At 46.5% G+C, this 17,193-nt stretch overlaps 1 protein-coding gene across 1 annotated transcript; it reads left to right on the top strand.

Moving 5' to 3' along the window:
* Positions 1–243: 243 nt before the first annotated feature.
* On the top strand, positions 244–1,674 carry LOC125509894 (protein OXIDATIVE STRESS 3 LIKE 2-like). The gene is made up of 2 exons (XM_048674921.1): positions 244–657; positions 892–1,674. The coding sequence occupies exons 1-2, from the start codon at positions 344–346 to the stop codon at positions 1,328–1,330; spliced, it is 753 nt and encodes a 250-aa protein (XP_048530878.1). The 5' UTR covers positions 244–343; the 3' UTR covers positions 1,331–1,674.
* Positions 1,675–17,193: the final 15,519 nt, after the last annotated feature.

Below are 17,193 nucleotides of genomic sequence, written 5' to 3'. Positions count from 1 at the left end.
GTCATGGTTAACCCACAGAACCATCCCTGATTCTAGGTTATCGACCGGTTCTTACACTCGAGCGGATGTTTGTTCGACACGAAAGTCCGAATAGTTCTAGAGGCATCTAGAAGGGGCTTGTGTACAACACACTTCCGGCAGTAGAGTGGTGCATTGGGTTGTGCTAGGCCGCAGAGGATCCTGGCGGTGGTGGGCGCCCATGCCGTGAGCCTACAAAGACCCCGCCTACCCAACTCCTCTCCTGTCGTTGCTCTTATCTTATCCCATTTCTTCCTCTTTCCTCTCCCTCTCTCTCTCTTACACAAGTTGGTGCTGTCCTTGTTCCTGGACGGACACATCCGACATGTCGACGGCGGTGGCGCGGCCCTACGGCGGCGGCTTCCCCGGATCGGGGAGGGCCAAGGGGGACGAGCTGCTCGGCAAGAAGATGAGCGACGGGTTCTTCATCGAGGAGGAGGAGGAGGAGGAGGAGGAGGCGGAGGAGGTGCTCACGGAGAGCTCCTCCATCGGCGCGCCGTCGCCGTCGAGCTCCTCCATCGGCGAGGACTCCTCGTCGGAGGTTGGCGGCGACGGGGAGGACGAGGAGGTGGAGAGCAAGCTCAAGGAGGAGCCCGGGCTCGGGTGCCTGGACGCCCTGGAGGACTCCTTGCCCATCAAGTGAGTCAGACGCTTCTCTGAATATGCTTCCTTTTGCTTGCCCAAAATGAGGAAAAAAAGAAGATCTTTTTTGGGGATTCTTCGATCCATTTGCAAAAGCGCGAGTAGTAGGAAATTCGTATGAGGTTTTTTAGAGATCACGAGTTGTCATCGGTTCCTCAGTTGCAATTGATTTTGATCTAGAGAGGAAGAGGAGCATGGAAATTGATCCTTCGTTTTCGTGTGATTTTGCAGGAACGGGCTGTCGAGCTTCTACGCCGGAAAGTCAAAGTCATTCACCAGCCTCGCGGAGGCGGCGGCGCGGGACGCCGTGAAGGAGCTCGCCAAGCCGGAGAACCCCTTCAACAAGCGCCGCCGCATCCTGGCCACCTGGTCCCGCCGCGCCTCCTGCAGCTCGCTGGCCACCGCCACCTACCTGCCCCCGCTCCTCGCCCCCGACCACGCCCTCCCCGAGGGGGAGGAAGGCGAGGAGGACGACGACTCCGACTCCGGCTCCGACGAGCAGCACCGCGGCAAGAACGGGTGGGAGGCACCGGCATTGCCGCCCCCGAGGCTGAGCGTGAACACCCAGATGGGCGCGGCGGCGGCGAGGAAGGGCGGCAGCTTCAGATCGCCGAGGTCCTACTCGCTCTCAGATCTTCGAAATGGCGGCGATGCGAGATATAACCAGTAGCTGCGAATTCGCAGCCATTGATCTGTCTTGTGTCCCGTAGATCTGTTACTACTACTTACTCCTTAATTATATATAAGCAAGTAATCGCAAGAGCATGTGTAAGTGTCTAAGCTAAATTCGTCGTGTTCTTGTATCCGTCAGTTGGATCCCGTTGACCTCGCTCACCCGACCCTATGTACGCAGACATGTATGAACTGCTCCGGCGAACTGAGTTCACCGAACTGATCCAACACCCCGGCCATCATTAACTAATGATGAACCGTCCTCAAGATAAGATTAGTTAGTTTAATGGCATTGCTCCCGATCCCTTTGTGTACAAACATATATACAATTTGTTGATCCAATTTGATTTGCTGGATAGGGGATCGCTCTCCGCCATGATTGCGCTACCACCAGGCAGGTCGGTAGGTCGCCCATGACCGGTGGTTGAGCTATGCCTCGCCTTGTGGGAGTATGAAATGGCTTGAAATGGGCACCAACGAGGAAGAATCAGACCCCTAATCAATCCCAAGAAGAGAGAAAGAAAGATGGCGCTTTTGCAGGTGGTAGTACTGGTAACTTTGTGCCTGGAAAGGCAGATCCGGGCATCCATTTGCACGCTTCTTTCCCCGGCAATCTGCGCGGTGCGTAGATCTTCCGTTTTTTCTAAGGAAAGTTACGCCCCATGTTCGCGCCGAACGGGCGGCAAGAACAGGGACGGGTTACCACGTACATAAACAAAACAAACCGCTTGCTTTACCCCCAACACGACGTGGATCCATTGATTAATCTGGGGCTTGCTCCGCTTGTCTCTTCTCTCTTGGCCTGGGAGAAGTGGGTGAAACGTAGTAGCAGTAGTAGTAATAAATCGAGTTTTTAACCTTGCTCTCGCATTGTTTTCATACAGCAGCGTCGGTGCGTCGCACGAGCTGGGCTTGTCTTGTGATGGCCCGCCTCAACCATTCTTTTCTCCGGGATTTTGATCTCTCCCGGCGACAAGTCTCGCATTGTTTGTGTCACTGTGTGTGATGTGGAGTCCTACGCTGGTACTGCGGCAGTTGTAGTAATCGATGCGTTAATGCTGATGGTCTCAGGCGTGATTAGATTAGATAATGGATAAGTTAGGTGCGGGGGTGGGAGAAGGGGATAGGATATGATATGATGACTGGGCATGTGCGATGTGATCTTATCCTGTTGCGGCGGATGGGCGTCGGGGGAAAATATGCCGTGCTGGTACGGTTTCATGAGAAGCTTTTCGTTTCTTCCTTGCGGTCTAGGCGTTGCTTGGAGGCTTCAATGCCTTCGGTGGTTGGGTTGGCGCTGCTCTCTGCTCTGCTGCCTCTGTCTCTCCAACCAAAGCCCACCTCCAGCGCCCACAAGTACTAGCTGGCTTGTTTTCGTTTCTTTTTGGATCAAGAGATAAGATGTTTTCGTTTGACAAGTGCCTCAGCTGAATAGGCTGTGCTGTGGCAAGAGACTGAAGGAGGATATGGAGTCTCCATGAATCTTTCTGATTTTTACCGTAGTTATTTCTATTATTTTTTGGGTTCTTCCCACGGGGCCAAAATTTTGGTGACACCGAAACAAAATTGCATTTCTACTACTAACGGAGAGTTTGTGGTCATCGTGATGGTTCAACACTCTTCTCCTTACTAAGATCCCATCTCTCTCTCTTTTTTTTGCGGGAAAAGATCCCATCTCTCTTGTCTGCATAGTGGCAATCTCGCAAAACTCGAAAGCGCATGACTCGCCATCGTATCTTAGACGGTTAGGAAAGCAAATGATAGGTGCCCCTTTCTACTCCTCGTCCCCAATGTCCTACGTGCCTCCTCCTCAGCTGATGGTTGTTGTCCGCCGACACCTTCATCACCACCCCATACAACACGCCCTTCATCCGCGGCCTCGGTGTTGGCGCCGACATTATTGTGGTCATCGTAGAGCTACCCGTTCCCCTTCGAGGACACCCTGGAGAGCACGGACGATCTGTCATCCTAAACTTCATCACTACAGTGCGCACGCTCTGTCCAACGTTCTCCAATCCTCATCCCCCACATTCCTCCGTGATACATATCCTCCTCTTTTCAATCCCCGTCTCTTTGTGAGCGCCACCTCCCATCGCCGACGCTCTTGTCCACCCAATCCCCTTCTCGTCAGCTTGCTCATGGACGTTCCTCCCTCTCGTCAACCTCACCGAACTGTCTTTCACAACTCCACTCCATCCACTAGCACCACCTCCCCAACTTGCTGATTCCGGTAACCTCTATCCCATCGTCCTCGCGTGATATAAGGAGGGACATCGACAACAAGGAGGAGGCCTGGGGACCCAGATTAGGGAGTGGCAAACTGGTGAATATAAGAAATAGAGGGAACATATGACAAAAATCCTATCAAGGAAGATATTGAAGCTCCTGTTAGTGACGATTTCACTGTGTACTTCATGGATGATACTCACATTTCCATTTGAGAAGCTTATGAATCTCTAGATGTTGACTACTGAAAGGAAAAGGTCCGTAGTGAGATGAATTCCATCATGGCCAAAGAAAACATAGGAGATAACAGGTCATCTCTATGGTTGTAAACCAGTGGATGTAAGAGCATGTACAACCGGACTTGCCAAATCCGCCAACCTAAACGTCCACGGACGCGCCCAGACGCACCCGCGGACAGCACCGGACGACCCCACATGGGCTGCCGGGCAGCCACACACCTCAAATTCAAACCCTCAAATCCATGCATGTGGATCATGTAGCAAAAATTATCACAATTCAACAGTTCGACAAATGCAACAAAGCAAAATAAATCATGGTTCAACAATCCAGACAAGGCAAAATGAAATTCAAGTCCGAGCGTGACAGATCACTCGCCGGACACCGGTCGTGTCACCTGCTTTGCCGCGTCCATCCCCGTTGTCTGCTCTACCTCCATCTATGTCGTCTGCTATACTATTGCCATTGCCGCTCTCGCCACCTCATACTCCCTATGTCTCTTGATTTCCTTCTTCCTGATGAGTTATATCTTTGCTTGCTCATCCAATAGGCTTGCATCGGCCAACATTATCCTTGAATCATCCATGTCTTGAGCAAGTTGCAACCTCTCATTCTCAATCTTTATTGGTCCAAAAGTCTGGGCCTTCTTGATCTGCCATTTGAGACACGCCCCTTTCTTCTCCATCTCTATCTTCTCCTTCTCAATTGCTAACTTGTTTCTCTCATTTACCAACTTGTTATTCACCATTCTTGGTCTCAATCCATCATTTCTTTTTGCGTATCTAACATGAGCTTGTACCTTTCCTCTTTCTTGTTATCCCTTACAGAAAAAAGGCCCATCCATGTGGTTGACATTTTTGTCGCCGCAGTGTCACGAGCGGCCCTCCCCTTCTACCACTTTTGTTCCATCACTTGCCGGTTATTCATTGGCATAGTAGCTTTTCCATCCCCCCTACAACTTCTCCCTCTTCTTCATCCAACCCAATTGATTGGTGAGAGCTTGAGCCATCATTCTTACTCTTACCGGCCTAAAGATCATCCACATGTTGTGTCCACTTTGGTTTGCCACCCAATAGCACCAAACAATGGCCAAAACCAGATGGCTTCTTCTCCGCCTGTTGGTACATAGTGGGCCCACCAGCTTCTAGCAAACAATAAGTATAACAATTTGAATGCAACAAAAAACAAGCAATTAAAATGATGACATAATGAAGCAATTGAACTTACATGAGTTGACACTCTCATTCCACTTTGTGGGCGGCCAATCACTTGTGCATAGTTGGCGACATACTTGTTCACTTCCCCTTGAATGACCCCCGTCGATGTTGGAAGGCTTAGTACCACTTTGGATTTGGAGGAGACTTGAGAAAAACACACTACACATGTTTACACATCAGTGTGATATTATTAGTACTATTGCTATTGTATTTAAGGATTAAATTAATTAGAAATTGCTAATTTACCCAACATGATGTATTGGCATGGCCCGCCATCTCATCCACATGCATAAGTTAATCTAGATCAGTGGAACCCCATAGTGCTTCGTGGTTATTGCTCCCCTGTTTTTGTGAAGAGTGGAAGCTTATGGTTTGAGGTGGAAGACCATTGATTTGGTTTGATGTGAATTTGATCGTGGTTGGGATGATGCAATTTCTAGAGAGGAGTTCTGATGCTTGCTTACCATGGGCAACTTTCTATATAGGATTCCGTGATGGATTTAGCTCGAGCAATGGGCGGTGCAAGTCTTAAAAGATCCATCATCTAACATGTCGACTAGAACGTTGCTTCATGTTCAGGATGAAAGACGTATATCTAATCTTCGCTGGTTAAACCCTGAATAACACACTCGCGTTGTCCCCTCCTTTGCCGAAAAAGGCTTCATGCTCCGCTTTATAGATAAAGCCATAACCACGTTACAACTACAACTAAGAAACGGAGGTTCACAATGACCAAAAAATTAATGCCCCTAGAATCCGGGGAGAATCTGTGCCAACAAACATGTCACAAAGTTTGGTAGATGAAAAAAAAGAGCGTTCTACCTGGGGCACCAACACAACAAGCCCACAAAAAACAAATAGTCTCAAGACGATGAGGATAAGTAATACTCCCTCCATTCCTAAATATAAGACGTTGGGCGAGTGTAAATTGAACTCCCCCAACGCTTTATATTTAGGAACGGAGGGAGTAATAATCAGGAGCGTCGTCAACTCCTTGTACTTCCTGGTCAACTTGTTGACCGGCTTTCTATCCCGCCGCTTGCAAAGAGGTTTCCACAGTGTCCCTGACACGGTATGCATACTCGATAATAAGCTTATTTCTAATACATGACAGAGACCACACCAAGTTCCCAAAATTCACCCTTGTCATTCATCGGATCTGGCTAGAGCAAGCAACAATAAGATGATAAAATTCTGGAAAGTTGTTAGGGCACCACCCATTGCCCCCAAACTTCCTTAAGGCAACCCCACAAAAATTGCACGGAGACACAATAGAAGAAGATATGATTTAAGTCCTCCTCAACGCCATATAGAGGGAATTGGCCATCCCTAAGGCCGTTTCTTTTAATAACTTGGTCTCCAGAAGGAAGCCTACCCCGAATTAGCTGCCACACAAAAAATCTAAATCTGAGGAGGTAGCCTAGTTTTCTAAATCTCTGTTAACTCTTCAGGACCTTGTCCCGCCGCAAGGCGATCATATAGGGACTTGGTGAAGAATCTAACTGAGGGATCAAACCGCCACTGCATTGACCCCTTCTTGAGGGCATTCTCTTTTGTGCTAACGTTTTGGCCTTAATTGATTTGATCTGTCATCCATGATATAAATCCTTGTCCCAACCATCACTGGCTAGATTTGGAAATGTCCGTGCAAGTACGCGTGAAGGTGATGTTGTGGAAGAATCGCGACTTACTCTTGTCTTCTTCTTTTCTCATATTGTCACGGTCCTAACATTGTTGACTACTCTGCTTGTAGGTTGATGCTTTGACCGCGTCGCGTATCATCTTTTTTTTTGCGGGTGCGTATCATCTTCTTTAATAAACATATGAGTGCGTGAATCTAAGTTTGTAGATCCCCATAGGTATTTTGACCTTCACATTTCTAAAAATGTTATTTCTTGTTACAAATTATGCATGCTACCCTCCATCCCATAATATAGGAGCGTTCGTGTCACAAACGCTCCTATATTATGGGATGGAGGGAATAAAAATTACTACCGTAAGTATTTTCTTTTGCGGGTAGTAAATTTATAGTCAGAGTAAGCACAAAAAGCTACCAGAAAACCAAACATGTTTTATACTATTTCTTGATAGAGGGAGTAACAAGTAAAACATAGTACTCCGTCTGTAAAGAAATATAAAAGTGTTTAGATCACTACTTTAGTGTTTTAAACGTTTTTATATTTTTTTATGGAGGGAGTAAGTGTCAACAGCCAGCAGTGGACAGTGCAGATAAGGCAGGTGCGTGGTCGAGAATGGAACACGAGCTCCACACATAATCGATCTTCTCATAGACGATAATATGTGGAGTGTGGAGTCACTCTCGTTGGTTGCATCATCCGGAAAAGGCAAACGGACGCTGAAAACGAAAGACAAGCTGAGTCCATAATGGAGCAGTATATGCCTCGACGGATCCTTTCCTCCGAGATTGATTAAGCGTGATATGGTACGAGTTATGACAGCCATTTTGGAAACAGATCATCAAGGCACCACCAAATTTGTCTCCCACCTGTGCTTGCGGTTGCGGCCGAGGCACTTTGTAAAAGTGATTGACGGAGAGCACACAGGTTGACCAAACTAGTAGTATATGAGAATGGAAAAAAACAAGTACAAATGTGTAAGTGACGGTTGTTTCCTTTCACTGTCCGAGCCTCCGAGGCACAGCAAAGCCATGATATTTCCTTGTGTTGGTTTTTCACGTGTGGAATCTGTAGGAAGATTGATGATGGAACGACCCCTGGTAGCTTTATCGGTATTGTAAGGGCATGTATAATGCATAGCCTCGAGGTGATGCCTCGTATGTCATGTAGGATCGGATATGACGTAAAGTAGGTTTGGATAGTGAAACGGGATCCTCTCCAGGAGGAGGGTGCTTGCAGAGAAAATGTGTGGTCCGGTGACAAAAGGTGAAAAGGTTGGAATGAAAAGTAATGATGCATGTGTACTAAAGTCTTTATTTTCTATTTTTTAATAAGGCCCACTAGTGGTAGCTTGCATTGGGGAGAAAAAATAAATGTAGATGTCTCAAATTACTTTTTGTCATGGGGTATGTGTATCCATATGCCACCATTGTACATGCCCTAAGAGGATCTACACCCGTGACACCTTAAATCTGTCTCAAACGCGTCCGGTTAGACCAATCATGAAATTTCGACTCGGACGGACTCCTCAAACGGGTCTCAAACACCCCGGCTAACCGGCATCTCTCATATCCAGTTCAAATATGAGGCAGATACGAGGCGTCCCGACGCGTCTGGGCGCGCCCGCCACGTTAGACTCGGCCCACGCTGGCCCACCCGATCCCACATACATTCCCTTTCATCCACTCGCCGGATCAAACCCTAGCCACTTCACTCCATTCCTCTCCACTTCCCTTTGCCACCCAAGCTCCTGTCCGACGGTCTCCGGCATGGCGACCAGCTAATCCAAGTCTTTCACTTCTAGATCCATCGACCTCGAACTCATCCGACGTGACCCCCGAGGAGGAGATGGCCATCCGACTTGCGCTCCACCACTCCCGAGAGGAGACCCGTGCCCCGCAGCGCTCGGACTCCATCTGTCAGGAATCCATTGCGTCTACCCAAATGGCGGATGCATTGGACGCTAGGTGTGCCGTCGCTGCCTCGTTGGAGATGGTGCGGTCTATCTGGCCTCCGGACACGGTGGCGGACGCGCAATCCCTCAGTTGGTGCGCCGAGCATCGGGACGCACCATGTGCCTCGCCCGACAAGAACATGGCACGGCATGCCCGCCGTGCGAGGCAGCGGGCGTGGGAGGCGGAGGAGGACGTCGGCAAGGCGGAGTCGCATTCTCCGGCGCCCCGTATGGTGCAGTAGTCCAGGCGCCGCAACCTCGTCCTAGTGGACGTCGTCGGCTCATCCCAAGACGGATCCATCATAGATCTGATGTCGACCAGCACCGTTTGGGTTCCGGACTCCGACAAGGAAAAGTAGTGCATGGGAGATGGCGGTGCCTTGAGTCCCGTAAGCCGGCTCGTGTCCCATGCCCTGCTATACCTTGCCGGCGACCAGACAAACACTCTCAGGGGCGCAGCCGGCCACCGGACATGGGCACAACGGAGCCGGACGAAGCTCCGCTCAAAGATCGTTGTGTTGCATGTAATAATATGAATTCGAGATTTCTAATTTGAGGTATCGAGATGTGGAATGCATTTTTTTGAGGCGTGACAAGTCACTGTCCGCGGGCGCACCCGAGCGCGTCTGCGGGCATTTGAGGGGTCGGATTTTCCCATTGTGGTTGTAGATGCTCGAAGGGCATCTCCAACGGCAACCCACAAATTTACTTCTGCATCCATTCGTGGACAGGGGATACAAGTCCATGGACATGGATGCGCGAGGCCGTCATCCAACGCTGCTCGCATACATTTCAAACACTTTTTTAACAAACCAGATGAAACTCATGCAAATACGGTCGGATTTCATATATACATGCCAGGTTTCATACAAACCAGACGAAAACAGTTACAATTTGGACATATTTTAATTAAAAAGGTAAAACTTGTTAGGGAACGCAGTATTTCAAAAAAATTCCTACGATCACGTAAAATCTATCTAGGAGATGCATAGCAACGAGAGGGGAGAGTGTGTCCACGTACCCTCGTAGACCGAAAGCGGAGGCGTTTAGTAACGCGGTTGATGTAGTCGAACGTCTTCGCGATCCAACTGATTCAAGCACGAACGTACAGCACCTCCGTGTTCAGCACACGCTCGGCTCGATGACGTCCCTCGATCTCTTGATCCAGTTGAGGACGAGGGAGAGTTCCGTCAGCACGACGGCGTGATGACGGTGATGATGAAGTTACCGGCGCAGGGCTTCGCCTAAGCACTATGACGATATAACCGAGGTGTATAACTGTGGAGGGGGCACCGCACACGGCTAAGAGAAGACTTGGTGTGCCTTTGGGGTGCCCCCTCCCACGTATATAAAGGAGGAAGGTGAGGTGGTCGGCCCTAGGGGCGCGCCATGGGGGGAGTTCTACTTGGACTCTCGATCCAAGTAGGATTCAGTCCCCCCCTTTCCTAGTCCAAGTAGGAGAAAAAGGGAAGGAGGAAGAGAAGAGAAGGAAGGAGGGGGGGCGTCCCCTCCCCTTGTCCAATTCGGACTGGGCAAGGGGGGAGGGGGCGCCACCTCTGGCCAGCCCTCTCTCTTCTCCACTAAGGCCCATGATGGCCCATTAACCTCCCGGGGGAGGGGTTCCGGTAACCCTTGGTACTCCGAAACTTTTTTGAAATGACCAGAACCATTCCGGTGTCCGAATGTAGCCTTCTAATATATGAATCTTTATGTCTCGACCATTTCGAGACTCCTCGTCATGTCCGTTATCTCATCCAAGACTTCGAACAAACTTCGGTTCATCAAAACACAAAACTCATAATACAAATCGTCATCGAACGTTAAGCGTGCGGACCCTATAGGTTCGAGAACTATGTAGACATGACCGAGACATATCTCCGGTCAATAACCAATAGTGGAACCGGGATGCTCATATTGGCTCCTACAAATTCTACGAAGATCTTTATCGGTCAAACCGCATAACAACATACGTTGTTCCCTTTGTCATCGGTATGTTACTTGCCCGAGATTCGATCGTGGGTATCATCATACCTAGTTCAATCTCGTCATCGGCAAGTCTCTTTACTCGTTTCGTAATGCATCATCCCGTGATTAACTCATTAGTCACATTGCTTGCAAGGCTCATAGTGATGTGCATTACCGAGAGGGCCCAGAGATACCTCTCCGACACACAGAGTGACAAATCCTAATATCGATCTATGCCAACTCAACAAACACCATCAGAGACACCTGCAGAGCATCTTTATAATCACCCAGTTACGTTGTGACATTTGATAGCACACAAGGTGTTCCTCCGGTATTCGGGAGTTGCATAATCTCATAGTCCGAGGAACATGTATAAGTCATGAAGAAAGCCATAGCAGGAAAACTAAATGATCATTATGCTAAGCTAACGGATGGGTCTTGTCCATCACATCATTCTCTAATGATGTGATCCCGTTCATCAAATGACAATACATGTCCATGGTCAGGAAACTTAACCATCTTTGATTAACGAGCTAGTCAAGTAGAGGCATACTAGTGACACTTTGTTTGTCTATGTATCCACACATGTACTAAGTTTCCGGGTAATACAATTCTAGCATGAATAATAAACATTTATCATGATATAAGAAAATTTAAATAACAGCTTTATTATTGCCTCCAGAGCATATTTTCTTCAAAACTATGTGCACGTACGGTCGCGCGAAACTCCACTCCCATGACACGGATACACTACACTAGTCTACGGCCGGTCGTGACGGATCCCTTCGTCTTCCCATGTCCGGCGTGAGCCCCGGAGGTATATGCTTCAACGCAAAGGGTGGCTCACTTCCCCATGTTCGGCAACGCCTTTCATCGGAGTGGAACCGCCGTGATGTGCTTGAGCAGGAGGGGAAGAGGAAGACGATGGTCTGCGACCGGGCAAGACACCGGCCGTGTATGCTGGCGTCGCCTTGGCGATGGCCTTCATGGAACCCAAGCGGCGGTGGCTTCCCATGTTCTATTTCTCCTCAATGATGGCGGTGGGCGCGGACGTGCTGGATGCTGCGTCGCCGACCTCCACCGGCAGGGCGCGGTCATGGACACATTGACGTCGGATGGCGCGAGCACCAGCACGAGAGGAGCGATGTGACACGATGTTGTCCATGGCACGCACAATGCATGTGCCAACATGGTCCACCGCATGCCGGCCTGGAGCAACATGCCACTCGTCGGCGAGTTGTTGAACGACACACCGGCTTGGAGCGACACGCCAACCCTCGGCGAGCCGTCTTGGAGCTTCTTCCTCCGTGGACTAGCCTGCACCCGCCTAGACCGTCGACGGCGGCAAAGCAAGGAGTTGCCTGGCTCGTATTCGGCGGGCTCGACGGGCCACCCAGCCAGCTTGTATGTTGGAGAACTCGCTTCCTGCTCGCCGGATGCCATGGACGAAAAAATAGTGTGAAAGGAGGAGATGGAAGCGAAGTGTAGTGCGATTTTTTCCCGGCGTCTGGCATCGTTTAAACAACGGGGGGACGGCCAGAGCCAACCGACATTGTGTTTAACGACAAGCAGCTCGTGAACGAGCGCATGGCCGGAGTAGATTTCTCGATACACATGCGTAATTTAGTGGAGGAAGGCGGGAAGTCTACGGCCGTTTGAATGCGGTGAAGAGGCGTGTTTAGCAGGGTGAGCAGTAGATGGCACTCTCTCGGCCGGCGCGCCACGTCAGTGCTGGCAGTGAAAGGTTGTGTCCGTCTGCGCCGCAGTTATGTCCGGAAATCACGAGCATCATGCCGACCGCAACATGCTCTAGACCGGTATGAATGCCGTGCGACAAATGGCATGATGTGTGAGATGGAAAGCGGGGTAGGAGCGGGTCTGGGGTTTGGATGGATCATGATGGTCAGAAGTGGGCATGGGTGGTGTCTGAACGCCCGCTCCGGTATGTTTGTCTCCGGTTTGCGGGTCTGGATCGTCCTACGAATCAATATAAACTCGTGTTGGATGACTTTTGCGGTTTGAATGTACGCGGGTGGTTTGAGATTTGGCGTTAGAGATGCCCTAAATAAGTAATTAGTACTATAAGTTTCTCTGACAGTACGTAGGATGCTTCACCCCTACAAAAGTCGAGTTTCCTTTTGACCATATCTTGCACCTGAAGATCGCATTCGTGAGCGATACAATACAATACCATGATTTCCACTCGAGGTAAACAAGTTGAGCTGTGAGCAAGATTATATCTGCATGGCTGACTGCAAGTGCAAACCTAAATCGAGATACTACTTGAACAAGCATACAATTTCTTGTGTGCTCGCGAAGTAAGGAAGAAATGTCAGTCGGCGGCCACGCGCGAAAAGAGAAAGAAAACACAACTTTTTTCAGGCTGGTTCGCATCGTGCATGGTTCACCAATGACCTCTGGCTATATCTTATCCGAGTAGCTACTACAGTACACTGGAGCCGGCATTGCGTGCACGTATATAGCACGCGAGACGCGATCCAGCGATCTATCGCCATCTCATTGATGGTCAGCACCTGTTTTCGGTCTATATTTTTTTTTAGTATTGATGATGAAATTGAAACGGCTGCATGCCTGCACGAAACTATCAGTCCTTGATCGGCGCCGACCACGCGGCGTGTGTGGATCAGGCAGATGCCGGCATCGGTCGGTCGATCTTGTGCGGCTGCAAGAAAAATCAGAACTCAAGGCAAAAAGTCAAAACTTTCGAAAAAAAGGTACTGCCGCCGGGCGATCAAAAGGAAAACTCAAATGCCATGGGCGCGGAACACCAGAATGATTAAGCAGCGCGAAACTCTCAGTCGGTCAGAGACGCGGCGCACTGTCGGCCGGGGCAGAGGTGGCGCATGTGGTGATCTTATGTTAACGACCGTCAAGGGCCTGCCGTCACCCTACCGTCGGGGTTTTTAGCGGTAGGTTGTGATACCCTATCGTCACATGGAGTGGCGGTAGAAAAAATTATCAAATCCTGAATTTTTCTGCAATCAGGGTCAGATCCGGCTAAAATTTGTTAAAAGGGTCAAAACATCAAATTTGGCCTCATGTGGTCGGTCGGTTCGGCCAACAGGTATCCTACACCGTGCCTTTTTTAAAAGTTTTTTTCAGAACTACAAGCGCGCGTACCCCCGGCTCCCCCACTGCGTACATGTGGGCCGGCCCAACTAGCTCATGTCTGATTTTGAGAAGATTCTAGAATCTTCCTAAACCAGGACTTTTTTCTTTCTGTTTTTCTTTTTTTGTTTTCTTTTTCTTTTATATTTTTAAATTTTAGTTTTCCTTTCCAAATTTTATGAACATTTCCTAAAATCCGTGAATATTTTTTAAATTCGAACATTTTTAAATCAGGGTGAATACTTTTTGAACTAACAAATTATTCACCAAATTCAAAAAATGTTCATAATTATTTAAAAAAATTAAATTTCTAAAAATGTTCATGGATTTCAAAAAATTTGAATTCAAAATGTCTTAAAATTCAAAAAATATATTCTTTGACTTAATTTTTTCATAAAATACTGAAAAGTTTATTTAAATTTAAAATGTTCACAAAAATTCAGAAAGGATCATTTTTTGAATTTTTAAAATATTTTTTGAATTCACGAACATTTTTTGAAGTTCTAATTTCTTTCGAAATCCTGAACTTTTTTAAAGAAACAAAACAGGAGAACCCCGCCCCGCACCTCAGCCTCCTTGAGAACGCCTTACTCTTCTCTGAGTTTACTTGTCACATTTCCTACTATTTTTTTCTGTTTATGTTATTTACTTTTGCACTTCAACAAAACCAATATTTATCCTCCACCTTCACTTTGCTTTGAGTCTACAATTACTTGCAGGTACAATTCCATAAGTCACTATGAGAGACCAAAACCAATTCCTATGCTTCCTGTGAAATCGATACTCTTACTTCAAAAAAAAAGCTACAACTAACCCATGTGCGCTTGTAGGCCATCAAGCTTTTGGAAATAACACGAAAGAGAGAAGAGACAACTACCATGCTATTTTATTTCATACATACACGACATTCATTCAAAGTCATTCCATCGACCCCTCATACAAACACATTAAGTAGCAAGTCTATGCCTCAACCCGTTGCCTTACCGAATTACTCACACATGGCGATCAGATCACACGAAGAAATCATTGAAGATGACATCAAGATGAAAGTTTTATTGATAAAATGTCTTACAATGGTTACCGGTGTGATACATGATTACAAGTATGACTATCTTGAAGGTGGATTGCTATGGTGGCAAAGATGGTAATGACTATGGAGATGAGATGGGAAATGGCAGCGGCCAGGGTTTGTGAATGCCTTCTGGTGCAGAGATGGAGGCTTCTGGCGATGCTCGTTCGCGAATCTGGTACATGGCCTTTTATAAAAGTTGGAGGCTTGGATGTTATGGTGTCATGAGCACTTGGTATGAGCGTGACCGCTCGTACCAGATGTCGTCTTGTGTGCTCTGTTTCTTCTGCTGCGCCTCCCAATTGATCTCTTCTTTCTCCATTTTGCCTCTTTCCATGTAAGTCATGTTTTTATCCATGTATGTCCTCTTTTCCCGCAGAAACAAAATAAAGAGAGGATTTCACAATCTATTGCATTCGTTAGTCATTAGTGGCATTATCAAAGGGGATATCTTAGATTTTATAAGATAAACCATTTGAACAATGACGTGATAAGCGTAAAAAATACATTCATCACTACAGATTCAGGTCCATCTTCTTCTAATAATCTTCCAATCACAATTTACGTTTTCTTTTACTTTCTTGCTTCAATCAAATCTTCCATAAATTTGTGCTTTTAGTTCCTTTGTAACTAGCAAAACTAGTGAGATTGACAACCTCACCAGTTCATTTGGCGACACAAGGATGTTTTGTTTTGTGTGTGTAGGTACCAATCACTTATTGTAATCTCGTAGCTCTCATGGATCCGATAAATCTTGAGGTTACTTGAGGGAAGCTGTTGCTTGCTGCAAATCCTTGCACTTGGGGGCCCAACACCTACCTAGTAGAAAGAAAGCAGAGGCAAAAAGTGATTTCCTAAGCTCTTTGTCTACTCGATACTTTTACTTCGAAAAGGCTACAACTAAACATTGTGCACTTGTATGATATCAACATTTATATTATAGTTTTTTTTGTAGGATTTACATTGTAGTTTGATTTCTAAAATATATTTTAGTTGTTTATTTACCAAATCCGCTGCAATGCTTTTGTTCTGCTACTCTGATGGGTAGCGTGTTACTAAAGTCATACTTATCTTGCAACAAGCCGAAGACATGCACTCTGTCATAGCTGGTAGGAGGTGTGGATCACTACAACAACTAACTAAACTTGACTCTCTAGAGAATAATGCAAAAAGATATCAAATACCCCGAGTTTAAATGTATGTTTATGATATTGCCTAATTCTTCACCCAAAGCAAAATTTATTGTTTCAATATTCATTTTCAAAGTTTTTGCAACATGAGTTTCACCAAAACAATTTTCTACACAAAAGTTGTAAACATATAGTAAAATAAAAGACTACATTGTTACTAAATAGAAGTTTCATATCTCGTGACCTTCTTCACGCACTACCCTCTCATATTTAGAGGGGCATTTTGGTGATAGTTCCCCGCCCATTAGGTAAGCTGGACAGAGATCCAGTGACATGCTCATGGCATGTCACACTGTAACATGCTCGTTTGATCAAGAATAGAGGACCCAAATAGAATATTGCGGTGCTACTGTAGACGCAACACTATACATGGGTTCCTATAGATGTGTACCGTCGTCATATGCAGTTCATTTTGATCTCTCCCTTGATTCCCAATCGTGCGGTCTAGAGATATGTGCATGTTATCGTTACTGTTCATTGGTGACATGCCCATGACATGTACTGGATCGTTCATTGATGACATGCCCATGACATGTTATTGGGTCGCAATCCAAGTAAGCTGGCCATAGGTGAGTTTAGATCGTGATTATTATTTATTTAGACTAAACTTTTTTTCCATATTGACAATATCTTGTTGACAAATGAACTTTAAGATTATAATTGTGTACTATGCTTCACAACTACGTAATGACACGTCTAAACATTAATATACACTTTTTTATTATTATACAATTTTAAGATTGGCCATGAGAAATTTAATTTTATAAAACTTAAAAAATATACCAGAGGAATTTGATTCAGTTGTTTTCTTTTGAACACTGCAACTTATCTATTACATTGTTTAATTAAAATATTCTAGATTAGAAACAATGGGAAAGCAGAAAAGTGGAAGTCTTCAAAGATTAGTTTGTGCCACTTAGATTAATTGTAAATATATGATGATCTTCGTGTCTATTATAGTTTCCTAAATACCATGGCAGGTAGCTATGAAGTTGATGTTTCTAGAATGTACACTTACCTATTTTATGTGGAAGTAAATGAAAATGGATAATTATCTACATAATAAATAAATAAATTAGTAGAAAAACTGGAATATGAAATGTATCTATGTGTGGGTTGTCTTGTGATTACTCGTCTTTCATGACCACATATGTCTTTCATGTTCTTGTGGTCACCAATTAGTTGAGATCTCATGCATACTTTGCACTTGGCCTTGAATTAGCACCACTTAGCATAA

Source organism: Triticum urartu, chromosome 5 (assembly GCF_003073215.2).
Source record: "Triticum urartu cultivar G1812 chromosome 5, Tu2.1, whole genome shotgun sequence".
Lineage (NCBI taxonomy): Eukaryota > Viridiplantae > Streptophyta > Magnoliopsida > Poales > Poaceae > Triticum > Triticum urartu.
This window is presented reverse-complemented; position numbering and strand designations above follow the sequence as displayed.